The sequence below is a fragment of the Neophocaena asiaeorientalis genome, unplaced genomic scaffold, assembly GCF_003031525.2.
Source record: "Neophocaena asiaeorientalis asiaeorientalis breed wild unplaced genomic scaffold, Neophocaena_asiaeorientalis_V1.1 scaffold275, whole genome shotgun sequence".
Lineage (NCBI taxonomy): Eukaryota > Metazoa > Chordata > Mammalia > Artiodactyla > Phocoenidae > Neophocaena > Neophocaena asiaeorientalis.
Window position 1 is genome coordinate 5,986,584 of NW_020173679.1, and position 27,409 is coordinate 6,013,992.

General features: G+C 44.3%; 2 protein-coding genes across 2 annotated transcripts; both read right to left on the reverse strand.

Annotated features, from left to right (window-relative positions):
* Positions 1–1,309: 1,309 nt before the first annotated feature.
* LOC112402824 (melanoma antigen preferentially expressed in tumors-like) lies at positions 1,310–4,173 on the reverse strand. Its single transcript, XM_024749999.1, has 3 exons — positions 3,887–4,173; positions 2,881–3,453; positions 1,310–1,868 (listed from the first exon to the last, which is right to left on the reverse strand). The coding sequence occupies exons 1-3, from the start codon at positions 4,171–4,173 to the stop codon at positions 1,310–1,312; spliced, it is 1,419 nt and encodes a 472-aa protein (XP_024605767.1).
* Positions 4,174–18,633: 14,460 nt separating this feature from the next.
* Positions 18,634–21,538, reverse strand: LOC112402826 (PRAME family member 27-like). Its single transcript, XM_024750000.1, has 3 exons — positions 21,252–21,538; positions 20,228–20,800; positions 18,634–19,207 (listed from the first exon to the last, which is right to left on the reverse strand). Exons 1-3 carry the CDS (start codon positions 21,536–21,538, stop codon positions 18,634–18,636), a joined length of 1,434 nt encoding a protein of 477 aa, XP_024605768.1.
* Between the last annotated feature and the right edge of the window lie 5,871 nt (positions 21,539–27,409).

Genomic DNA, 27,409 nt, shown 5'->3' on the forward strand with positions numbered 1-27,409 from the left:
TTAAAAGTACTAAATATTTTTTATAATTTTAAAATGACACATATCTTTAACAGATAGATCACAGCCCAATGATTTAGTCAACTGACATTTACATAGCAGCAGGGTTTTGGTTTGTTTTTTGTGTTTTTAAAAAAATTAATTAATTTATTATTTATTTTTTAGATGTTGGGGGTAGGAGTTTATTAATTAATTAATTTATTTTTGCTGTGTTGCGTCTTCGTTTCCATGTGAGGGCAAGCGGGGGCCACTCTTCATCGCCGTGCACGGGCCTCTCACTATCGCGGCCTCTCTCGTTGCGGAGCACAGGCTCCAGACGCGCAGGCTCAGTAGTTGTAGTTGTGGCTCACGGACCTAGTTGCTCCGCGGCATGTGGGATCCTCCCAGACCAGGGCTCGAACCCGTGTCCCCTGCATTAGCAGGCAGATTCTCAACCACTGCGCCATCAGGGAAGCCCTAATTTATTTTTTTAATACTGAACTGTAGAGTCCTGCTTACCAAACTAATTTTTATCCTCTGGTCTGATCTACCAACAGGTGGCCTAGGAGACCTGAGGCTCAGAATGTCTATCACAAGAGATGACTCTGATCTCTCTTATGCCCTCCCCACGCCCTTCCTGCCCTGGCTGAGACATATGGACCCACAAGGAGAACCATGAGGGCTGCTCATATCCAGGGTCATGGTCTGAATGAGCAGTGAGGGCCCTGCCAAGAACTCTCATTCCAGTGGCTCATTGACCACTGAGTATGTTCGCCTTTGTGTGTATTAACCTACTGAGCAGCCACAGAAATAAGGATGGAAGAAAGAGATGCCCCAGACAGAATAAAGAACTTGCTCGAATGGTAACGTTTCAGATCACAGACAACTCAGTGCCTTTTTTTTTTTTTTTCCCCATCAGTAACCAGGAGTTTGCTGAGTTATAAACTGAGAAAGCTGAATAATACGTCATGGAGGGCAGCAGTCAGTTTACACTGAGGGTCTCTTTATTTCTGACCATTTCTTTACAAAATCCACCCAGGGAGAGCTCCAACATATGTGTCTCAAGCCCGAATCCACCTAAAGAAACTTAGATTCATATTTCTGACTCTATAGGACACATGTCCGCTAAAGGCCTATTACCTGTCAGAGTTAACTTTTCCCTCTGCAATCCTGCACCCTCGCTTAATCACGTTTTCTTTTCACATTTACATTGAGCAGATATCTGAAACCCTGGGTCTCTTTTCCCTTTACGATTCAACTATGTCCTAGATTTCAATTTCCAAGTGCTCAGAAGAAAGCTTTTGACAGATGCACCCAAGTAGTTAGGGGGATTTCAGCGGTATACGATGGGCTGGGGATGAGAGAATGTGTTATCTCCACAGTGCAGACAGGGGCTGGAACTAATCCAAATGATCCTGGGACGTCCTAAGACTCTCAGAATCTCAAACAGTTCAGCCCGACACTGTGCAAGTCTCCCAGGTTGGAGGATTCGCTGAGAGCTGTAACTCTCCTGAGGGACAGGATACAGCTCTTGACTTAAACTGGGCAGCCCGGAGGTGTGTCGCAGCAGCTTCTCCATGACGGCCATGGAGATGAGGTTTCCCCGCAGGCTAAAGAACATGAGCTGGGAGCAGCGGCTCAGGGGCTGCAGGATGGTCTCGAGGTGAGAGTCCATGATCCCACATTGCTCTAAATACAGTTCCTGGAGGGTGGCTGCAACTTTCTCCAACAGAACCGGGAGGAGCTCAGGACTAGAGTAGGTCAGGGTGATGCCACTCAGATCCAGGCCCTTTAGCTGACTGATGTTCGGACACTGGGACAGATGGCTCAAGTCTGAATCCGAAAGGAGGCAGTGAGTTATTGCAAGGTTGTCCAAGGGGGTTGTCAGACACCTGGGGAGAAACAGAGGAATTATGTCTTAGAAACTGGGGTGGAAAGTGAACTTAAGGTGGGAAACAAGTGATCTGCCCCAGGCTAAGTTTGGTCTCACCATCTGATAATGATCAATACCCAGAATGCACAGTCTCATTTTATCCTGAGTTCTTTCACCTTCTTTGTGTGACTGGATCAAGTCCACAGAACATTGAAAGCTCTCTTTCCTCATCTGCTAAAAGGGTACAACATACCCCACTTTCTTTTGAGGATGAATGAAGATAACGGAATGCACTAGAACATGCTCAGCGGAGAGCCTGACACCATGTGTCAATCAAGAGTGGGCATCAATGAATTTTAATAGTAAGTGACATCCCTAAAATTCTTCCTACTCAGGCTTCCTTCAGCCCATGCTTGGGCCACAGGCACCCATAACTCAGGCCAGGTGAGGCTTCTGGGTAACATGCATAGTGGACCAACATGGGCAAGATCTCACAACATCAGCTGGGGTTGCCGGTCTACAGGGTCTTAGTTACATCCTTGCATCATCTGCAAACCATCTTCCAATTTTTATTATCCCTTTGGCTCCTGCTCTATTACCAGCATCTCCAGAATCACGCATTTTCCATATATTAAGTACCTTATCTGGAGCAAAAAACAACCTTTTACAGACAGGGAATCTGAGACAGGCTCAACGTGGTCACAGAACTGATGAGCACAGAGCTTCCATTTAGAAATGTTCAGGCCTGATGGAGTTTTCATTCTTTAAGGCCCCCTATTTTCCTAAGTCATCTAAACAAAGATATGTCTTCCTAAAGAAGAAATCACATACGCACACCACTAGATCCTAACCTCTAGTCTATATCTTCCTAGCATGGTGTCCCTCTCCAGAGCCCCTATCGCACTTTGTCCCTCTACCTTGATTTGTGTGGTTATGTGATACCACACTTCAGGATAGAGCAGCAAAGCGGACAGTGTGTTTCACGTTCTAGTGTTGTGTCCATCACTACCTGGTCAGTGGTGCACTCTCACCTGAGCATCTCATCCAGGCAGCCTTCAAGGAAGGAGGGAGATTCCATGCAGAGATCCCGGAGGTGGTGCAGCCTGAGGAACTGAGAGGTAATTTGGACGACGTGCTGCTGTTCCTGTTCGTCAAGTGCAGAGACGTGGATGTGGGAGAGAAGGAGTCTCTGCACGTTACCCATCTGGCCCAGGAGAGGAGCAAACACGGCCAGGGTGGACAGATGCCAGGTGCAGTTCACTTGCACCTCCTGGATACAGTCCAGCTGCACCCTGCTCAGGACCTTCATAATATTTTCCATGGACATTGAAAGTATCTTCAGCTTCTTACAGCACAGGTGTACGGAAGCTTTCCTCTCCTCCACCCACCTGATGAGGTAGGTGAGGAATCTATCCATGGTCCTTTCTTTGAGGTGAAGTTCTATGAACACCACCACGGGAGTCAAGGACTGCTCTGCCCTTGACCTGTCCTCAGCCACTGGTGCCATCAGAGTGCTTGAGTACCCATGGGCCCCATCTCCACACCACTTTCTCCAGAAGTCTTGTCCAGTATGCCTTAAATCCAGCACCCGCAGTTTGCACCTCCTGTGGGGGAAACAGCAGATTGGCAGCGATGGTTTAAGAGCCACACATAATGAAACCACAGTCTCAGCATTTAGACAGCACTCATTTCCCACCTGAGCTTTTACTTCTCATCCCTGACATCACCTGTTGCCTTGCCCTCTTCTTCCCTCTCCGCCTCACCTTCCTCCATCTCGTTTCCCCTTCCATCCTTCCTGGTTCTCCACTTCTAGTACCTTAAGCATCACTAGAAAGATGTGGGGACGTGTTCCTTCAGGTGCCCTTTCATCTTAGGTACTCCTACATTTCTGGAACTCAGCAATGGCCAAGGCCTCTGAGCCTCTTCATTTGGCATCATCAGAAGCCTCTAGTCCATCAACCGGCCATCCACTCTTATGACACCAGCTGCCTCTCAAGGATGTCTAGGACTCTACCAGGATACCTGGATCAGACTCACCTGGGGCGATCCTGCTGGGCAACTAGGACATCAATACCATCCAACACTGCTTGTAAGGTCCCCCGGTGAGGCGTCTGCATCAGACCCCCCAGAGGCAGGCGGACAAAGGGCCAGGCTTGCACCATGGCCTTCAGGGCCTCACTGTGTCTCCCACAGAAGGCCAAAATGAACAGTGGTGGGAAGAGCTCGGTGGGCAGATACTCCAAAATGGAGATGACCGAGGTCTCATCCCTCAGCAGGCTCATTCCCGCCAGGCCCAGGAGTCTGAGTGGGTTCCAGGCACTCATGCTGACTCTGCTCCAAAAGGAATCCTGTGGAAACTTGCAGGGAACAAGGCATCTTTCTCAGTCAAGCATGAACACCCCTTAATCCGTCTTCTCACCCTGCAGAGGAACAAACTCATAGCCCAATCACTGCTCCCACAGTAGTGGAAGAGCCTCTGTTTAGCAGAATTCTACTCTAGTCTCTGTAGGCACAAATCCATAACGCTGCCTCTACAGGAACCAGAGCAAGCCTCCTTCCAAGGAGGTAGAAAACCAATGACTTGCCCATTCATTTCCATTCACTGCTTTGCTCAATTGTATTGCACTGGGAAGTGGGTAACATGAGCCTGAAGGCTGACCCTAATCTTTTTGGTGAAAACTTTTATAAAATCGCTTAGGTCCCTAAAACTATGGGAATAAGAGCCTTATGTGGCCCAACACAGCCTCCATCCGCAATTCCCACTGTTAACTTGGGCTGGAAAAGACGAAGGACATACGCCTAAAATGAGCGCTCTTTTGTGTACAGACTAAATATTTTAAATGTCAAGAAATAAAATTCTAAACAGTTAGATGTTTTCATTAAAAGGAAAATCTTCTTGGTTAAGATAATTAAAAATGATATAAACCAAAGGACAAATCAAAATGTTGAGAGTGAGGCAAAACTACACTGAGAGGCAAAACCAAAGCATTAAATTTGTTCATCGGAAAAGAAATAACTAAAGAAACCACTCTCCCTGCCATCCTGAGCTACGTGGCACAATTCAAGACCAGCTGACCATACCTAAGAGGAGAGTGTCCTCAACTGAGGTCTATAACTTACCAGCTCTGATGTGGTTGGCAGGGTGCTCAGTCCTAAGACCGGGTGGAGAACCCAGACAGTGACTCCAGAGGAAGAAGTTTCTGCATCTCTTCTTTGATGCCTGAGGCTTTTATAGGCCTTTCTAGTCACGTCTTCCCCATTTCCAACTACTAACAACCAATCAGAAAGCGAAGCCTGATTGGATTCCAGACTGTCCATCAGGTTAGTCATGATTGGATCTTCGCCTACATCCTGATGAATTGATTGAATCTGATTTTCATTCAGGAGGGAATACATGGGGGTAGGGGATTCAAGGACTCAATCATTGATTCACTGCACAAACATGGATTGAGTTTTACTAATAGGGTCAGTTATAGCCATGGGTGTGGGAAGAGATTATTGGTTCCTGATATTGGACAGAAACAACGAAACTAGAAAGCATCATTGTTGGAGAATCTTTGCGCAGATCAAACTCATCAAGATGTCCAACAATTAAAACATTATAAAAATATGGTTATGTCATTCCCAAAGGAAACAACATAAACTTCTATCTGCATCAAGTTGTCCCTTAGGTGTTACATCAGAAACATAGCAGTTCATGAGCCTATTCAGGGAGCAAGGGAAATGCAAGGGGGGATATGCTTGGCACTCCGGGCTTAAGTCAGGGCTTCTCTGAAGCAGGTCAGGTCAAAATCACAATAAGAAGGAAGGGTGGGGAATGGGCAGTGTAGAGCTGGGCATTCCTAAAGGGACACTGTGAATGAATCAAGACAGTGTATGGTATGGGTAAATTCTTTTTCTCTTGGGAAAATGGAGACTAAAAGACTTTTCTCTGGCTGGAGTTTAGAAATTAAAAAGGGAACCAGCGTGCGTTTGAGGTGTTTCCTCCCAGAAAGATGGGATCAGCACAGCAAACTGGCATGAAAAGATTAAATATGAGAATGTGAGCAGAGGGAGAGGCTGGGAGCCCTGGGAAGTCAGACATTTCCAAGACTGAGACCCCTGAGGGTGGGCACTGTGGGCTGTTCGGGAGCTTGGATACAAGGGGAGACATGAACGTGGATAAGGTGCACCAAACCCTGTCCTCATAGTGGTGGCTGCTACCAGTAAATATTTTCTTTTAGGTTCTTCCCACAGAGGACGCTCCCAGATGGCAATTAGCTCCAGCCATTTTCCTGGGGGCTTGGTAGCCAAATCATAATCCCATTGGCCCCTTTCCATGCATATTATGATAATTACTATTTCCTCAAAATTAGGAAAGTTCAGCAGAAATTCTGACCAAAGTGACATCATTAGCCACAGAAATAAAATTCTGCTCTTCTCATATTAAGCACTCTTCACAAATACTAACACCATTCCCTACAAAGTTCAGAAGCTATGTTTGGTTTTTAAGGATCTGCTCATGGGTGACACCCACCCTGGGCTTCATCACATGGAGATTGTTTTGCAGTTTCAGGATGCAAAGAAAGTGTGACCCTCCCTCCACCCATAAGAGTTCTTCTTGCCTTCCTTTCCTCCATTCACTGCGATGTCCAAGTAATTCAATTGTAAAACTGCCAAAGAAGGCTAGGAGTTTTGAAGAGTGTTCTCCACCTTGGTATCTTTCCGGAAGATTCCTTTCACCACATTCCTGCTATGGGTATAAATGCCTTGTGCATAAAATTAGGTTAAACTGGATTGTACTCAATAGGTATTGTAACTCCCAGGCCACCAAACCCTTTTATTAATAAGCTGCAGTAGAGTGAGATTAGTAACAATGATGATCATAAACCTCTCTGTTTATTGAACACGACGTGGTGAGCAATGGTGTCAGCACTTTTCATCCGCTACCTCGATTAACCTTCACAGGAAATGAAAGGTTCACTGCTCTTTTCCCATTTTTAGCCTGATGGACCTGGGTCTGGGCTTGGGATAGAACCCTGCCCACTTCCATCCACTGAATAATTGGTGGATTCCCTCATGTGAGGGGTTCAGAAGGTCCCCTGAGTGTTAGGAAGGACTGACTGACAGACTTCACATGATGTCAGTGGAAAGGGGGAAACTGCAGACTCCAAGCTGGGGATGTTTCCCAGTTTCTGTGAAATCGAAGGAGGTAGGAGGGGTCAAAGTGTTGGAACGTTCTAGAAATTATAAAAGCCCAGCCCTCTCCCTTCCCCTGAGTAGAGGGCACCTCCTCTGTCCAACTCCACACAGAGCCTGTTTGCTCAGGGGACATACTGGGTGATAAGGAGGAGGGAGCACATGTGCACAGAGGTGCCATCCTTCCCACCCAATTCGGGGCCTGCAGGACTCCTGGGGTCTGGTGAGAAGCCTGGGTTTGACATTTCTACCCTGTCCTGATTGCCTGTTTCAAGACCTTGTTTGCTGCCCAGGTCAGAGCAGCTCCCTGAGCCCATCAGGGGGTTGTCCTTCCCACTTCTACTGTCACACAATCCCAAGTGACATTCTAAAACATTGCTCTAGGGTCTTTGCTCAGGGGGTTAACATATTTCTGTGCATCCAGTTCCCCCTCCCAGCATGAAGTGACTTGGCAGCCCTCTCTTTCTGCAGCCCACCAACATTACCTCTCCGGGAACCTGGAGCCTGGTTACAATGCTGGGACACACTTCCAATGGGATCAGCAAAAATCAAGTACTTCTTTTCTAATTCCTCTGTGCTATTTTGGACAAATTGACTAACCCCAATGCATAGAGTTCCCCTGTTGCTTCTCTGGATCCATCGACGCACCCAGGAATGCTGGGGGGCGACACATCCTGGGTTACAGAAGAGGACCCTGACTCCTCTGGTCTTCCTAGACATGACAGCTGATGGGAGGCCTTAGGGACCAGTCCCCTGCAGAGGCTCTCCCCTTTGTGGCTCTCTTGGTCCAGTACTTGGGCTGACAATGTTCTCCTCAGGTTCAGTAAGTTTTTTTTCTCTCCCAACTCAGATCTCTTCTTGCCCTGAAATGTCTCACTCTCTATGCCTTTTTAAAAGTCCAGCTGTCTGTGTTGGCCCCCTTGCCTGCTCCCCCAGTACTCAACAGGGTCTGGTTCCACTAATATCTTGCTATAAACAAGGAGCTGTTGCTCTTTCTTCCTCATCAATAAAGGCTTGATGACAACAGTCCCCTGGGTCCAGGCAATTAATCCCAAAGGACAGGCTTGCGGAGACATGGTGGGTAGGGAGGATGTCTGGGACTCTCTCCAGGTGGGATTGGGCCACAGGGAATGAAGGAAAGAAGAGAGAGGAGTGCAGAGAATGTACAGAGGAGCTGCTGTAGGGCCCAGAATGAGCAGGGGAGTAGAAAAATGGCAGCCTAGCAGGAGACCATGTCCTCTGGCTCTCACAAGACTGTGTCCCATCAAGTCTGGGGACTTGTGTCTGAGGCCACTGCAGACACTGAGGCCCTGGATTGGGGGCTGTGAGTTCCCAGGGTCTGGATTGCTTTGCCCTGACTGGCATTAGGCTCCAGTGGCTGCTCTCGCACTCACCGCAAGGGCGCAGTGTCTGGCCAGCGAAGAGTCTGGAGAGAGAAAGAGCGGTGAGCATCCAGTCTGGATGCAAATACCAGGGGCAGGTTAGGAGGGAAGGCGAGGACCCTCACCTTGACATTTATGCCAGAGGAAGGGATGCTGTTTGGAAATTTTGCAGTTTTGTCTCCTCACTCATCACAGCTTCCAGACTTTGAGAATTGTGTTTTTCAGGGGAAAATGAGAAATAATGAGGTCTGTTACTGTGTCTCCGTCATCCAAATGACAGCAAATTGCCTACTTTAATCCTTATGAAGGTCATAGGAGATGAAAGTCAAAGCAGTACCCATTGCTTGCCCAGCACAAATGAAGGAGGAGCGCAGGGACCTGTACTGGCCTCCCTCTTGTGGGAAAATTCTCTAATGTCCCAGGCTGAGGACCGGCAGGAACTTCTGGTGGTGGCGGTGGGGGGAGGGCTCTGTGGACAAGTTCACTGGGGTGTCTCCAGCACATGTGACACAGCCTAATACTCTTACCCAGTATTGCCCTCTCACTTTTCTCCTTGATTCACTTAAAAGTATTATTTAGGGCTTCCCTGGTGGCGCAGTGGTTGAGAGTCTGCCTGCCAATGCAGGGGACACGGGTTCGTGCCCCGGTCTGGGAAGATCCCACATGCCGCGGAGCGGCTGGGCCCGTGAGCCATGGCCGCTGAGCCTGTGCGTCCAGAGCCTGTGCTCCGCAACGGGAGAGGCCCGTGTACCGCAAAAAAAAAAAAAAAAAGTGTTATTTATTCTTCTCGTAACTGAAAATTTGTACCCTTTGACATATTTCTCTCCATTCCCTCTGGCCCAGCCCCTGTCAACCACCATTTTATTCTCTGTTCATGAGAAATTGATTTTCTTTTCCTTTTTTTAAGTCTACATATAAATGATACGATGTAATATTTGTTTTTCTCTCTCTGGCTTACTTCACTTAGCATAACGTCCTCCAAGTTTATCCATATTTTCACAAATGGCAGAATTTCCTTTTTATGGCTGAATAATATACCAATATGAACATATACAACTTTTCCTTTATTCATTCGTCCATCAAAGGACTTTTAGGTTGTTTCCATATTGCGGCTATTGTGAATACCGCTGCAGTGAACATGGGGGTGCAGATGTCTCTTCAAGGATCTAGTTCACTCACAGTGACCATAGCTAATAATATAATATTGTATATTTAAAATTTGCTGAGAGTAGATCTTATAAGCATTCTCACCACACACACACACACAAAGAGTTAACTATGAGGTTGTGGATGTCTTAATTATCTCGACCTTGGTAATCATTTCACAGTGTATACGTATATCACATCACCACATTGCACACTTTAAATATCTACAATTATATTTGTCACTTATCAAATTAAAATGTGTTTCCTGAGTGTGTACCAACTGCTATTCTGGGTATCAGGGAAACATCCAATTAATGTGATATGTCCCACTACCATGTTATCTCATACGTACAGACTTTACATTCTATTGAGGCAGACAAAAAGCACATAAGCTGAAACATGAATTTAATACAGGCAGATGTGTACCTAGACCACAGTAGTTCAGGAAGGTAAAGGGACGAAAAAAGAGCCCTTCCCAATGTGTAACACTGGTATACTTATTGTTTTGAGCTGTAGGCAATCGAGACACAGCAGACTGAAACAAAGGAAACCTTTTACCTCTCTCTGAACTACCTAAAAGAATTTAGAAAGGGGGCCTGGGCCAGAGAGAGAGCTATTATCAAGAGATAACCTTATCTGAGTGGTGTATCTGTACGGCAGGACAAACATCTAATTACCAAACAAATTACTAGCTCTTCTGCGAATCACGTTCTTCCCGTTGAAGACCTGGCACTCTCTCCCATCCCGTGTCCTGAGATCACACATGAGCCTCAATTGTTTGGCTTCTCCTTGGGTTTCACTGCACTTGTCTGACTCCTGTAGGTTTGTAATTAATTTTGTTCTGTTTTTCTCTGATTAACTTGATTATCATACCAGCTGAAGAACATTGAAGGGTACAGAAAACATTTTTCCTCCCCAGTAAAAATAAACATGCAAACTGAAGTTACAGCACAATATTAATAATCCATAGTAAAAATGATGACTATTACATAACCTTTAGAAAAGTTAAGAGCTCACTTGCTGTAGTTATAAATATATAGGTAAATGTAAAAACGGTAAAAGGAATATTTATTTAGTACACTGGATTTTAAAGCTTTGAGAATTAAAGTGCTGTATTTCTTTGTAATAAACGTATCAAGAGTAGTATGATCAGGGACTGCTTTCTTCCCATGGCATAATTGTCAACGGGGAGCCAACATCGTTTCTATGCTTTGTAAATTGTCATCCTCCTTTCTAAGTTTGTATCAGCCCCCAACATTTGATCCTTCATCCTTCTGACGTCAGGAAATTCCCGGAGAGTTTCGTTAGTCTGAAATTTCCAGCCCGTGTCACTTCCTCCGGGGCTTCTTCATCTTTTCTTCAGGTGCTTTCCTCCTTTCTGAATCTCTGGGAGAAGAGGGGTGTGAGCCTGAGAGGAACAGAGACCATGGAGAGAGGGTTGCCCTTGACTGGTTCAAGGTCACATGCAAGAAAATGGAGGGAGCAGGGTCTGAATTTACGTGCCTTTTATCCACATAAGGCACCTCACCAGGTTGTCTCCCTGTGAAGGTTGGCTCCTTTGAAGGAGAAAGGGCTCTAGTCAGCAAGTTGCTGGAACAGCAGGAGGGAAACATTCCTACCAATATTAGTGTGGTGTATCTGACCAACCAGAATAATATATAGTATATTATTCACATTTTCTTCATCATCCATTGACAAGCACTTAGATTGTTTCCATATCTTGCTACTGTGAATAATGCTTCAGTGAACATGGGGGTGGAGATATCTTTCTGAGACAGTGATTTCATTTCCTTCCCAGAAGTGGAATTGCTGGATCAAATGGTAGTTCTATTTTTTTATTTAAAATTCACATCCATGCTGTTTTCCATACTGGCTGCACCAAACTACATCCCCAACAACAGTGCAGGAGGGCTCCCTTTTCTCCACACCCTCATCAGCACTTCTTGTCTCTTGTCCTTTTGATAACAGCCATTCTAAATTTTGTGAGGTGATATTTCATTGTAGTTTTGATATGCATTTCCCTGATTAGTGATGCTGAGCATTTTTTCAAGTACCTGTTGGCCATCCATCTGCATGTCTTCTTTGCCAGAATGATATTTAGTATGAATTGTGAGGTCAGAAACATGCAGTCCCCTGCAAATAGGCAGACTGTAGAGAAATATGGGTTGCAGGTGAACTTGAAATGTGTTTTCTGTAGGATAAGGCAAACCAGGCAGAAACTTGTGGTCTGCGGTAAGAGGGTAACTCCCCCTGGAGGCCTCTCCATGGTGGGACCCAAGAGACTCTGTTCCAATCCCTTGGCTCTGACCCAGAACCACACACCTAGCCTGGTGGTGCCTGAACTAGTCACCTGCACTGCAATTTTATTATTGTGGATTACTCTTGGGACACACATTCCCTCCTGGAGCACCACCAAAACATCAATTCGACAAAAGTCACTGGTCTTGGGAAGTAAATTATGCCCCCTGAACCCCCTATTAATAGAAGCACAAATCCTCGTCTCTGTAAACGAAATTTCATCCTTAGCACCCCTAGATCTCACGGTGCACAGTTATTGAGGCCACCTCAGAGCACTTCTCATCCATGTTCTCAGGATGCAGCTCTTCAGACTTTGGAAAAGTGGACACATGAGGAGTACTGGGATGCTGCAACACTGCTGACGAGTCAGCCCCAAACTCCCATCCTCCATTCCTGTTAGCATCATTGATCCCCTGTGTAGTATTCTGATGATACCTCTTTTTTCAGGAGCCCCTCATACCAGCCTCTGTCCATTGAAGAGAAGAACCTGCAGGAAGAAGGTGACTTAGAGCCCAGGACCCAGGATGTGGCTGACAACTAACCCAGACACAGCCCAGTGTGCTCTCCTGCATAGACATAAATGCTGCTCTGATGGAAGGTTCTGGAGAAGAGCTTTATATTGTTAATCAATAGTAACCCTGAGGCCAACTGCTCTCCAATTCCAGCTCTATTTCCATAACCCCAGCAATCTGGCACCATTCCAGAGGGGACTGAATTAGAGGTTCCTCACTCAGTAACACTCTTAGTCTTCTTCTAAGCTTTTGCTCTTCCAAGGCCTGTCCCTAGTCCAGTGTCCTATCCTCTCTCATCTGGCTACCTCTGGGCTTCACCCCTTGCCCAGTTGTCCAGAAGATCTTGGGTCTCCAGCCAGAAACTAACACAAACAGATGTAAAGATATACCATGTTCATGGATTAGAAGAATCAATATTGTTAAAATGACCATACTTCCCAAGGCAATCTAGGAATTCAGTGCAACCCCTACCAAAATAACAACAACATTTTTCAGAGAACTAGAATTATTTTAAAATTTGTACAGAAACAGAAAAGGACCACAAATAGCCAAAACAACCTTGAGAAAGAAAAACAGAGCTGGAGGTATCATGCTGCTGCTTTAGACTACATTGCACAGCTACACTAATCAAAACAGTATGGTACTGGCAAAACAAACAAACCCAGAAACATAAAAATATGGAACAGAATAGAGAGCACAGAAAAAAATCCTACACACTTATGGTCAATTGATCTATGACAAAGGAGGCAAAATATACAATGGAGAAAAGACAATCTCTTCAATAATTGGTGCTGGTAAAATTGGACACCTACATGTAAAAGAATGAAATTAGAACATTTTATAACACCATACACAAAAATAAACAAAAAATGGATTAAAGACCTAAATGTAAGGCCCCAAACCATAAAACTCCCAGAAGAAAACTTAGGTGGAACACTCTTTGACACAAATCATAGCAATATTTTTTTGATATGTCTCCTAAAACAAAGGAAACAAGAGCAAAAATAAACAAATGTTCCCTAATTAAACTTAAAAGCTTTTGCACAGCAAAGGAAACCATGGACAAAATAAAAAGACAACCTGCTGAATGGGAGAAAATATTTGCCAATGATATGACCAATAAGGAGATAATATCCAAAATAACATATAAACAGCTGATACAACTCAACAGCAAAAAAAAAAAAAAAATGGGCAGAAGACTTGAATAGACATTTTCCCGAAGAAGACATACAGATGGCCAACAGTCACATGGAAAGATGTTCAGTGTTGTTAATCATCAGGGAAACGCAAATAAAAAACACAATGAGATATCACTTCACACCTGTCGGAAGGACGATCATCAAAAAAACCACAGATCGCAAATGTCGGCCAGGGGTGGAGAAAAGGGAATCCTCATACACTGTAGGTTGGAATGTGAATTGGTGCAGCCACTGCGGAAAACAGGACAGAGGTTTCTCTAAAAACTAAAAATATCAGATGACTCAGCAATTTCACTACTGGGTATATACCTAAAAACCCCAAGTACAATCATTCCAAAAGATACACGCATCCCAATGTGCACAGCGACATTATTTAAAAAGCCAAGATATGGAAGCAGCCTAAGTGTCCATCAACATTTGAATGGATAAAGAAGTGGCATATTCCACACACACAATGGAATACTACTCAGTCATAAAAAAGAAAGGAATTTTAACATTTGCAACAACATGGATGGACTTGGAGTGTATTATGTATAATGAAATGTCAGACAGAAAATATAAATACTGTATGACATCACTTATATGTGGAATCTGAAAAATAAAATAAACTAGTAGATATAACACAAAAGAAACAGACTCACAGATACAGAGAACAAACTAGTGTTTACCAGTAGGGAGAGGGAAGGGAGAGGGGTAAGATAGGGTTAGGGGATTAAGAGATACTAAGTACAATGTATAAAATAAACAAGCTAGGAGTATATATTGTACAGCACAGAGAATATAGCCAATGTTTTATCATAATAACTATAAAAGTAGTATAAACTTTAAAAATTGTGATTTAGTATGTTGTACACCTGAAACTTATATAACATTGTACTTCAACTATACCTCAATTAAAAAAAAAAAGTAAAGCAGCTCAGCCTACTGATAGAAGCACTGGAGGATGATTTGAAATCCAGTGACATTTTCTTTTCCCCCTTTTTGCTAATTAAAACAATAGAATATAGTGGTGAGCTTGACATAAGTTGAGGAAATTATCTTCTAAGAGGATGAAATGGATAATTCAGGAACAACAGGGCTGTATACAGGGAGAAAGCATTGAGAAACCAAAGAGAAGCTTTGGGGAGTACAAGGATTTTTATTACTCTATGGTTGGCAAGAACAGCAAAACATTGGAGCAACTTAAATTTACATAAGGAGACAAAGTGTTAAAATGTGGGCCATTCATTTTATGGACTACTATATGCTCGCTGATATGAATGAGGACTGATCCTTAAGACCCACCCTTAAACGTAAAAAAGCAAGATGATCTGAATCACTAAGACACCGTTTCTATAAGGGAAGCTGAACCAGATGTTAGCACATGCAAAAATAAATGTACAGAAAGTCAGAGAGAAGTCTGGAAAGTACACTAAACTGAACTCTCTGGAGAGGGGCCTGGGATGAAGAGGAAGTTCAGGGGAGATGTTTCTTCTCTCTGTATGGTTGGGATGTTTTACATTGAGAGTATAGTCCTGTCTTACTTGGGCAAAACCAACAGAAGTATTGGAAACAAATGAAGGTTTCTTTTGTTACTGAGCCAAACTCAGGTCCACTGATCTGTGTGCAGTGAAGCCAATCTACTGATACTGAGAGTGATGAAGGAAAGTGTAGCATTTATTGCAGGCACCAAGCAAAGAACAGGGGCAACTGTTGCTCAAAAGACCCTAATTCCCTGATGACTTTCAGGAGAAGATTTTTAAAGACAGGGTGAGAGAGAGTGTTGTAGGGTGTGATCAGCTCATGGACATTCTTCTGGTTGTTGGTGATGAGGTAATCAGGAATAAATATCATCAAACTTCTGCTTCCAACCCCTCTGGTCTCTATGTGCTTGCAGTCAGCCTGGAGTTCACTTCATTCAGTGTTTTCAAAGTAGCTCAAGGATATGGCTCAGAATGTTATCTATAGCCCTTGAAGAGGAACTAAGGGTCTTTGAATTTGTTTAATGGCTAAGCTATTATTATCTTGTCCTGCTTGATTATTTTCCTTTGTTTCTGCATTTTGTCATATTTTCTGTGTATTCTTTGGAACTCAGGATAGGCCTAGGAGGATAAAGGTTTGCTACAAACAAGAGGCAGGTGCAGGACGTGAGGGGGAGTCTGTCCTGGGAAGGGCCCACAGGGTTCTGCTCAGTTACACTTCCAAGTACAACTTATATGTACAAATGCATTGACCACAAGTGCTATTTCTTCCGTATCCAATTTATTTGTTCTTGGTAGACAGCTAGTGTTGACCTTCCCCAAATGTGCATTTCAGTGCAAAATAACGTTTGGCTATAAACCGTTGTTAAATATGTCCGTGCACCCACAGTTATAAGCATTTACTGCCACACCAGGCTTCTTGTTCAGCTGCAGGACCACAGGGTGATAGAGACACAGTCCCTGCACTTTATGAGACTATTAATGTTGTTGATGAAAATTCAATTAACCCTCCAGTTAAGAAGAAAAGAAAGGGAATTTTATTTGAGTCAAACTGAGGATTATAACCCAGGAAGCAGATTCTCAAAAAGCCCTGCGAACTGTTCCATGTGTTAGAAGTCAAAGGCACAGTCATATACATTTCTGAGTCAAAGGATCGTACATCAAAATGACATCCTGATATTGTACATAAAGTTCACCAAGGATACATAGTCCAGGTAAGCACGTACAAAGAGAGCAGCAAGTCACCATGAACCCCTGCAGAGCTGGGAAAGAACACTGTTCTTTTAAGAAGTTACATTGCTGGCATCAGAAGAAAAGAAATTGATCTTTAACGTTGAGCAGGCACTCCCATCTTTGAGGAGCTCATTGCATATTAGGTAGGCAGGAGGCCCAAACAAACACAGAGAGAGACTTTTCTGTTTAATTTTTTTCTTGACCTGCCTTAAAATATAAATTTTATTTCATCATTGTCTAACAGGTAAGTTTGTCAACAGAAAAAATTGTAATACGTACTCTTTTCATATGATCCAGCAGCCTCGTTCCTTGGTATCTATCCAAATGAGTCGAAAACGTATGTCCAAACCAAACATGCACATAGATGATTTTAGCAGCAAACCAAAGAAGCAAGAAAGCTGTCCTTCAGTATATGAGTGAGCAAATAAACCGTGGTGTATTCAGACAAGGAATGGGATCAAAACATGAGAAGACATGGAGGAAACTTAATAAGCGAAAGAAGTCAATCTGAAAAGGCTACAGACTGTATGATTCCAGAAATATGACATTTTTTCTTTTCTAAAAATTTTTATTGGAGCATACATGATTTACAATGTTGTGTTACTTTCTGCTGTACAGCAAAGTGAATCAGTTCTACATATACATATATCCATTCTTTTTTAGATTCTTTTCCCATATAGGTCATTACAAAGTATCAAGTAGAGTTCCATGTGCTATAAAGTGGGTTCTTACTAGTTATCTATTTTATATATAGCAGTGTGTATATGTCAATCCCAATCTCCCAATTTATCCCTCCCCCACCTTTCCACCCTGGAAACCATAACATCGTTTCCTACATCTGTAACTCTATATGACAATTTGGAAAAGGCAAAGCTCTGGGGAAAGCAAAAATATCAGTGGTGGCCAGGGACTGGGGGGTAGAAAAGATAAATAGGCAAAGAAAAGAGGATTTAAAAAAAATTTTATTGGAGTATAGTTGATTTACGATGTTGTGTTAGTTTCAGGTGTACAGCAAAGTGAATCAGTTATACATATACATATATCCACTCTCTCTCTCTCTTTTTTTTTTTTACATTTGTTTCCCATACAGGCCATTGCAGAGTATTGAGTAGAGTTCCCTGTGCTATACAGCAGGTTCTTATAAGTTAGGACAGTGAAAATACTCCATATGATACTACTCTAGTAGATACATGCAACTGTACATTTGTCAAAACCCATAGAACATACAACCCTAAGAGTGAACCTTGGTGTAAACGATGCAGCTTGGTTGATAAGGATGTCTCAATGTAGATTCATGAATTATAACAAATGTACTCTTCTGGTGGGAGATTTGGATATCCAGGGAGGCTGTACACGTGGGGGCAAGAGACAAATGGGAACTCTCTGTAGTTTCTGCTCAATTTCACTGTGAATCTAAAACTGCTCTAAAAAATAAAGTCTACTTTAAAAAATATAATTGTAATCCTAGCTCTAAAATTTTATTATTGTAAATATTTTTAAAGGAGAAAAAATCTCATTCATTGATCTCTAAAATCAGTTTTCATGTCTTATTTGTCTTGAGATGCCAAAGGAAGTTCAACATTTTTTTAAAAATCCACATGCATTCTTTACAAGTACTAAATTACCTCTATAATTTTCAAAGAAATTTCATGTATTTAATATTCATATCAATGTGCAAATATTTAAACTCAACTAGCATTAACAGGACAGCAAAATTTTTAAAAAGTACTGACGTATACAGTCCTGCTTACAAAACCGATTTATATCCTCCTGTCTGATCTACCAGCTGGTGGCCTAGGAGACCTGAGGCTCAGAATGTCTATCACTAGAGATGAATCCAATCTCTCCTATGTCCTGCCTTCCTCCTCCCTGCACTGCCTGAGAGAGCAGCTTGAGTGAACCATGATTCATTGGTGTCCACATGTGAAAGGTGAGACACATTTCAGGCCCTGGGTTTGCTCTCCACCCTGTTGTAAGGAATAGAGGGTAAGCTAGAGGAATGTAGATACTGAGGCTTTTGCAAAAGGCAACCGAGGCTTTTGATTAATGTTCCTCCACCCCTATATCCACTCCATCCCTGGAGGACCAAGACCCTGAGACCCAGCAATCCCACTACTGGGCATATACCCAGAGAAAACCAAAATTCAAAAAGAGTCATGTACCAAAATGTTCATTGCAGCTCTATTTACAATAGCCCGGAGATGAAAACAACCTAAGTCCCCTTCAATCTTGTACCCCTGCTGGGTCACCTTTCCTTTTCACATTCACGCTGAGCAGATGCCTGAAACCATAGGTCTGTGTTCTCTTCACAATGCACCTATTTCCTAGGTTTCAGTTTCCAGTGCCCAGAAGAAAGCTTTTCATAGAGGCAACCAACTAGGGAGGGACAAAACAGCAGTATATAATGGTCTTCTCATGACAGAATATCTCATTGCCCCAGCGAGGACAGGGGCTAGAGCTGATCCAGATGGTCCTGGGCCTTCCTAAGTTCCTCATAATCTCAATCAGCTCAGCCTGAAGCTGGGCAAGTCGCCCCGGGTGTAGAATTCTCTGAGAGCTGTAACTCTCCCTTGGGGCAGGATACAGCTCTAGAATTAAACTGGGCAGTCCATCAGTATGACGCAGCAGCTTCTCCATGATGGCCATGGAGAGGAGGTTCCCACAAATGCTGAAGGTCCTGAGCTGGGAGCAGTGGCTCAGGGCAGGCAGGATGGCCTCAAGTTGACAGTCCATGATTCCACACAGATTTAAGTCCAGTTCCTGGAGCGTGGCTGCAACTTTCTCCAGCAGAACTTGGAGGAGCTCAGGACTAAAGCCAGTCAGAGGGACACCACTCAGATCCAGGCCCTTTAGCTGACGGATGTTCAGGCACTGGGACAGATGTTTCAAGTCTGATTCTGTAATCAGACAGTGAGTTATTGCGAGGTTCTCCAAGGGAGTCTTCAGGCACCTGGGAGAGAAACTGAGGAATTAGGTCTTGGAAACTGGGATGGAATGTGACCTCAAAGTGGGAGATAAGTGATTTACCCAAGGCCAAGGTCATTTTGACCATCTGATAACAATCAATACCCAGAAGGCCCAATCTCATTTTAGCCTGACTCCTGTCATCTTCTTTGTTCGGCTGAGATAAGTACACAGAATCTTGAAAGCTCTCTCTCCTCATCAGTCAAGCAGGGTACAACATACTGCACTTCCTTTTGCGGATGAACGAAAATAGTGGAATTCACTAGAACATGCTCAGAGGAGAGCCTGGCACAGAGTCTCAATCAAGAGTGGGCATCACTGAATTTTCACATTTAGAGTTGAAACAAACAAAAACTACTCTCAAATCAGGGTGCTTTTAGCTCACTAGTTGAGCCCCAGGTGCCCATATCTCTGGGCCAGATGAGGCTGGAGGGAGACATGCACAGAGAACCAACCTGGACAAGATCCCACATCATCAACTGGGGTTTCCAGTCTGCAGGGGCTCAGTTACATCCCTGCATCATCTGCAAACCACCTTCCACTTTTTATTTTGCTTTTGGCTCCCCATTCCTTACCACCAGAAGCATGCATTTCTCGTATATTAATTACCTAATCTGGGGCACAAGCAACATTTTACAGATGGGGAATTTGAGACAGGCTCACTGTGGTCACAAAATGGTTGAGCGCGGAGTTCCTCTAGAAATACTCAGGTCTGAGGTTCTTTCCCCTCTTCAGTGCCCTCTTACCTGTTTTTTTTTTTTAAGTCACCTGAACAAAGACATCTCTTCCTGAGAAAGAAATCACAAACACTGATACATCTGAACCCTCCAATCTATAGCTTCCTAGCATGGTGTCCCTTTCCAGAGCCTCTATCGCACTTTGTCCCTCTACCTTGATTTGTGTGGATATGTGATGCCACGCTTCAAGGTAGAGCAACAAAGCAAACAATGCATGTGACATTCTAGTTTTGTGTTCTCTGTTACTCGTTCAGTGGTGCCACTCTCACCTGAGCATCTTGTCCAGGCGACCTTGGAGGAAGGAGGGAGATTCCATACGGAGATCCCGGAGGTGGTGCAGCCTGAGGAACTGAGAGGTAATTTGGACAACGTGCTGCTGTTCCTGCTCGTCAAGTGCAGAGACGTGGATGTGGGAGAGAAGGAGTCTCTGCACGTTACCCATCTGGCCCAGGAGAGGAGCAAACACGGCCAGGGTGGACAGATGCCAGGTGCAGTTCACTTGCACCTCCTGGATACAGTCCAACTGTACCATACTCAGGACCTTCATAATATTTTCCATGGACATTGAAAGTATCTTCAGCTTCTTACAGCACAGGTGTATGGAAGCTTTTCTCTTCTCCACCCACTGCATGAGGTAGATAAAGAATTCATCCATGGTCCCTTCATTGAGGCAAAGTTCTATAAACACCTCCAAGGGAGCCAAGGGCTGCTCTGTCCTTGACCTGTCCTCAGCCACTGGTGCCATTGATGAGCTTGAGGACACACGGACATTGGATCCAGACCACGTGCTCCAGAAGTCCTGGCCAGTATTCCTTAAATCCAGCACCCGCAGTTTGCACCTCCTGTGGGGGAAACAGCAGATTGGCAGGGACGGTTTAAGATCCACACATAATGAAACCACAGTCTCAGCATTTAGGCAACACTCCCTTCCCACGTGTGCTTTTCCTTCACGTTCCTGACGTCACCTGCTGCCTTGTCCTCTTCTTCCCTCTCTGCCTTTCTTTCCTCCATCTCCTTTCCCACTTCCATTCTTTCTGGTTTTCTACTTCTAGTACCTTTAATCATCACTAGAAGGCTGTGGGGGCATGTTCTTTCAGGCTCCCCTGCATCTCAGGCACTCCTACACTTCCAGAAGGCATTTCCCAAAGTGAGCTCAGCAATGGCCAAGGCCTCTGAGCTTCTTCCTTGGCATCACCAGAAGCCTCTGGTCCATCCCTTGGCTATCTACTCTTATGACACGAGCTGTCTCTTCAACAATGTCTAGGACCCTACCAGCCTACCTGGCAGACTCACCTGGGGCAATCCTTCTGGGTAAGCAGGACATCAAGCCCGTCCAACACTGCTTGTAAGGTCCCCACATGAGGCATCTCCATCAGGCCTCCCAGAGGCAGGCGGACAAAGGGCCAGGCTTGCACCATGGCCTTCAGGGTCTCGCTGTGTCTCCCATGGAAGGCCTCCATGAACAGTGATGGGAAGAACTCCGTTGGTAGATCCCCCAGAGGAGCAAAGGCCAAGGCCTCATCCCTCAGCAGGCTCATCCCCACCAGGTCCAGGAGTCTGGGTGGATTCCAGACACTCATTCTGATCTTTTCCAAAAGAAAACCTGTGGAAGCCATCAGAGAACAAGACATCCTTTTCATGCCAAGCATAAGCAAGCCTCCATTGTCTCCCCACCCTTCAGAGGGATTTAGCGCAGTGGTAGAAGTGCCTCAGTTTTCCCCAATTCCACTCTAGGTTCAGCGGGCACAAAGCCATAACTCTTTCCCTACTAGCAGCAGAACAAGTATCTCACAAGTACCGAGGAAAAGGAAAGGCAACCACTAGTCCATCCATTTCCACCCACTGCTTTGCTTAATTCATGTCCCAGTGGTAAGTGTGTACCATGAGCCTTAACAATGCCCCTTATCTTCCTCGGGGGAAAACTTTCAGAGCATCACTTAGGGCCCCAAGACTATGGGAATAGGAGCATCGTGTGGTCCAGAACAGCCTCCATCCTCAATTCCCACAGTTAACTTGGCTGAGGAAGATGAAGGGGACACCCCTAACACGAATGCTATTTGCACAAAGTAAATATTTTAAACGCCAAGAAATAAAATTCCAAAGAGATACTTTTCATTAAAAAGAATATCTGTTTGGTTAAGACATTTAAAAATAATATAAACCAGGCTTCCCTGGTGGCGCAGTGGTTGAGAGTCCGCCTGCCGATGCAGGGGACACGGGTTCATGTCCCGGTCCGGGAGGATCCCACATGCCGCGGTGCGGCTGGGCCCGTGAGCCATGGCCGCTGAGCCTGCGCATCCGGAGCCTGTGCTCCGTGACGGGAGAGGCCACAACAGTGAGAGGCCCACGTACCGCCCCAAAAAAAAAAAAAAAAAAAATATCTGTTTGGTTAAGACATTTAAAAATAATATAAACCAAAACACAAATCAAAGTATTTGGGATTAAGGCAAAATTACACTTAGAGGTAAAACCAAAATCTTAAACCAGTTTATCTGAAAAGAAATAAGAAACCTTCCATACCAAGCTATATGCCACCATTCAAGACACAGAGATCATGGGTAAGATGAGGGTGTCCTTTGCTGAGGTATGTAACTGACCAGCTCTGATGATATTGGCAAGGTGGTGCTAGGACCTCAGACTCCTCGGAAAATCCAGGAGGTGACTGGATTCTGCATCTCTTCTTTGATACGTGAAGATTTTATATACCTTTCTAATCACAACTTCCTTCTTTCCAGCTACTAACTTCCAATCAGAAAGCATACCTGATTAGATTCCAGACTGTCCATCAGGTTAATCCTGATGGGATCTTTGTCTATCTCAGGAGGAATGGATTGAGTCAGATATTCATTCAGGAAAGAGAAAGAACGAAGGAGGGGTATTGGAGTCAAAGGCATGTTCCTTGATTCACTCCACAAATATTCATTGGGTTTGACCAATACCAATAGTTATACCTGTGGGTATGAGACAGGGAAGGGGCTATTGATTTGTGATATTGGATAGGAAAAAAAAAAAATTTAAGCATCAGTGTTGGGGGATCTTTGGCCACATCACAATTATCAAAATGTCCCAGAATAAAAACAGCTTCATGAGGACAGTGGTGTTGTTCCCGACGGAAACACAATAAATCCATCCCTGTATCAAGTGTCACTTAGGTGTTACGTCGGAAACATGGGAGATCATGAGCTGATTCGGGCAGCAAGGGAAGTTCTTTTGGGGATGTGTTTGGTTTTCCAGCCTTATGTCAAGGCTTCTCTGAAGGAGGTCAGGTCAAAATCACAGTGAGAAGGGTGGGGCTGGGCAGCATGGAGCTGGGCATTCTTAAAGGGACCATGTGAATGAGCCAAACAGTGGAAAATATAGTTGTTGTTGTTGCTGTTTTCTCCTGAGAAGGGAGAAGATTTAAAGGCTATTCTCTGGGTGGAGTTTAGAAATTAAAAGGGAGTGGCTAAGAGGAGGCAGTGTCACCTCTGACTGTGTTTCCTCCCAGAAAGATGGTGTCAGCACAGCAAACAGGCATGAAAAGGTTAATCTGAGAATGTGAGAAGAGGGAGAGGCTGGGAGCCCTGGGAAGTCAGGCATTTCCAAGACTGAGACCCACTGAGGGTGGGCACTGTGGGCTGTTTGGGAACTTGGAACCAGGGGGAGACATGAACGTGGTCAGTCACAAATAACCCTGTCATCCAGGGGCAGCCGCTAAGAAGAGATGTTTTCCTTTAGGTTTTTTCCCTACAGAGGATAATTCCCAGATGGCAAATAGCCCCACCCATTTTCCAGGGGTCTTGGAAGCTGAACTATAGTCCCATTGTCCCCTTTCCAAGTATATTTTGATAATTACTGTTTTGTAAAGCTTAACTAAGTTCAGCACAGATTCTGATCAAGGTAATAGCAATGGGCACAGAAATAAAATTCTGTTTTTCTCTTCATATTAAGCACTGTTCACAAATACCAACACCTCTTCCAAACAAAGTTCAGAAGCTGTATTTGGTGTTTAAGGATCTGCCACGTTCAGGAACGAGTTCCACCCCAGCTACAGCACACAGAGATTCTTTTGAAGTTTCAGGACACAAAGAAAGCTGGACCTTCTCTCCACCCCCAGAATTTTCCATGCCTCCCACCCCCCATTCAATACAGTGCCCAAACAATTCTTGTATACCACTGGCTGCCAAGGCAAGGATTATTTGAGATTGTTCTCCATCTTGGTATCTTTCCCGAAGATTCTTTTCACCATATTTCTACCATGGGTATAAATGGCTTTTACATAAAACTGGGCTAAACCAAATTGTACTCAATAGACTTTTAACTCCCAGGCCATCAAGCACCTTTACTAATGAGTTGCAGTATAGTGAGATTTGCAACAAGAGTAATCATAACCATCTCTGTTTATTGAACACAAACTGGGTGAGCACTGGTGCTGACGCTTTTTATCCACTAGTTCAGATAAGCTTCACAGAGAATCTGGCGGTCACTGCTATTTCTCTGCATTTTTAACCTGGTGGATTGGGGTTTTACTCAATAGAGGAATCTGCCCACTGCCATGCAGTGAATAACTGGTAGATTCCCTTTGTTGACGGGATCAGAAGGAACCAAGGAACCCTGAGTTATCAAACAACCTAAATTTTGGAGAGGACTGACTGAGAGACTTCACTCGAATGTTAGTGGAGATGGGGAAAGTGCAGTGTCTCAGGTGGGGATGTTTCTATGGGTTTGCAGCTTCCATGAGATCCAAAAAGACCACTGTTTTATTTTATTTATTTTTTTGCGGTACGCGGGCCTCTCACTGTTGTGGCCTCTCCTGTCGCGGAGCACAGGCTCCGGACGCGCAGGCGCTGAGCGGCCATGGCTCACGGGCCCAGCCGCTTCGCGGCATGTGGGATCTTCCCGGACCGGGGCACGAACCCGTGTCCCCTGCATCGGCAGGCGGACTCTCAACCACTGCGCCACTAGGGAGGCCCAAGGCCATTGTTTTAAAGTGGCAGGTTGTAACTAATTCTCTGAAGAAAACTCCAGGGATGAAATGGAAAGGTCCAAAGTGGGCAGACTCGAAGTTGAGCCTCTCTGGGATACTTGGGAATTTGCAGGATACTGGGAAGGAGCTTTCTTGCCTGAGCAGTAATCAACTGTGGGAACTGTGTCAGAGAAAACCAGAGACAGACACAGGTTTATACGGTAAAGGCGAATTTCATTCAGGATTATTGCAACAGAGGAAAAGATACACCAGTATGGAACTGGTCTCCATTCACAATACAATGAAGACATTTGGGGATTCACAACCAACAAGCAGGGGGTTCTGTGGCTGGAGAATTACTATGAAGAGACCTCAGTTCTGGGGGAAATCTGGCTAAACCAGTGTAACAGGATTCCTACCGAAGGCTGTCCAGGGTGATCAGACACCAAGAGTGGGGAGTCAGGAATTTGGATCAGATATTATTGGAATATCAGGTATCAAAATTGTGGATTCTTCTAAAACTGACTAATCAGGGTTCTTCCTAAAGCTGGATTTTACAAGGATGTGCACAGATGGGCCTAGCAGAAGGTCAGGAGACTGACTTAGAGTTTTCAAGTGTACATGCCAGTTGAGGGGATCGTGTTGGAGCCATGGGTGCATTGTGCAAATCCTGATGTAGTGAAGAGCTTGGCCAACTTGAGAACAGGAAGAAAGCCACTGAGGCTGGGCAAAGAGGTGCAGGCAGCTCAGGAAGGATCCATCGGAAGATTTTCATGATCTTATTCTTTCCCTACTGGTGAAGAAAGGTAGGGGAAGATTGTTTTATTCTTATATTGTTATTTATTCTGGTACACACCATCCAAGCACACCTGGTGTGGTCTGAGTGGTGAGGGTTAGCACAGGGTGATACAGCCACACTCTGTCTATTCCTTCTCAGTTGGTTCTTTTAAGTTTATACAGCTAAATCAACCCTAAGTGCAAATATTTGCTCTTCTCTTTTCCATTGTAAAAGCCTTGACTCTTTTCTTTTTTCAGTTTTCTTTTGGCATATTTTCCTGGAAGATTTTTTCCAGTTTTATTGAGATATGATTGACCTCTTTTTCAGTGTACAACATAGTGATCTGATATATGTATACACTGGGAAATTATCACCACAATAAACTTAGTTATCATCCATCACTTCACGTAGTTAAAATTTTTTCCTGTGGTGAGAACTTTAAAGATCTACTCTGCTAGCATTTTTTTTCAAGTACACAATACAGAATTGTTAACTTTTGTCACTGTGCTATACATTACATCCCTATGACACATTTATTTATTTATTTATTTATTTTATTTTATTTTCTTCTGTACACGGGCCTCTCACTGTTGTGACCTCTCCCGTTGCGGAGCACAGGCTCCAGACGCGCAGGCTCAGCGGCCATGGCTCACGGACCCAGCTGCTCCACGGCATGTGGGATCTTCCCGGACCGGGGCACGAACCCGTGTCCCCTGCATCAGCAGGTGGACTCTCAACCACTGCGCCACCAGGGAAGCCCGACACGTTTATTTTATAACTAGAAGTTTGTACCTTTTGACCGCCTTTATTCATTTCCCCATAAATCTTTCTTTGACTTGTTTCACTTAACATAATGCCCTAATGATCTGTCCATATTGTTGAAAATGGCAGGGTTTTCTTCTTTTTTATGGTTTTAATTCTGAATAATATTCATATATATACATATATGAATATATATGTATTATATATATATTCACATTTTCTTCATCATTCATTGATGGACCCTTAGGTTGTTTCCCTTTCTTGACTATTGTAAATAATGCTGCAGAGAGCTTAGGGCTGCAGATATCTTTTTGAGAAAGTGATTTCATTATCTTCATATATATACCCAGAACTGAAATTGCTGGATCTTATGGTACCTCCATACTGTTTTCCACATTGTCTGCACATTCTTGCATTCCCAGCACAGTGGCTACACAAGGGCTCCTTTTTCTTCACACCCTCACGTCACTCGTTATCTCTTGTCTTCTTGATAACAGCCATTCTAAAAGGTGTGAGGTGATATCTCCTTGTGGTTGTGATTTGCGTTTCCCTGATTAGTGATGCTGAGCATCTTTTCAAGTACCTGTTGGCCATCTGCATGTCTTCTTGGCAAGAGTGAAGTCAGCAATGGACAGTCCCCTGCAAATAGGTAGAGTGTAGAGAAATACAGGATACAGGTCAACCAGAAGTGTGTTTTTTCTGTAGGATACGGCAAACCAGGTGGAGAACTTGGGGTCTGGGGTGGGGGGTAGTTCCCCTGGAGGCCTCTCAACAGTGGGGCTCAAGAGACTCAGTTCCATCCCCTGGCTTCAAGCCAGCCTGGGAGTACCTGAACGGCTCATCTGTTCTGCCCTTTCATTATCGTGCTTTACCCTTGGAACACACACTGCCTCCTGGAATGCCACCAAAAAAGCAAATCAACAAAAGTCGCAAGTGTCTTGGGAAGTAAATGCTGTCCCCTGAACT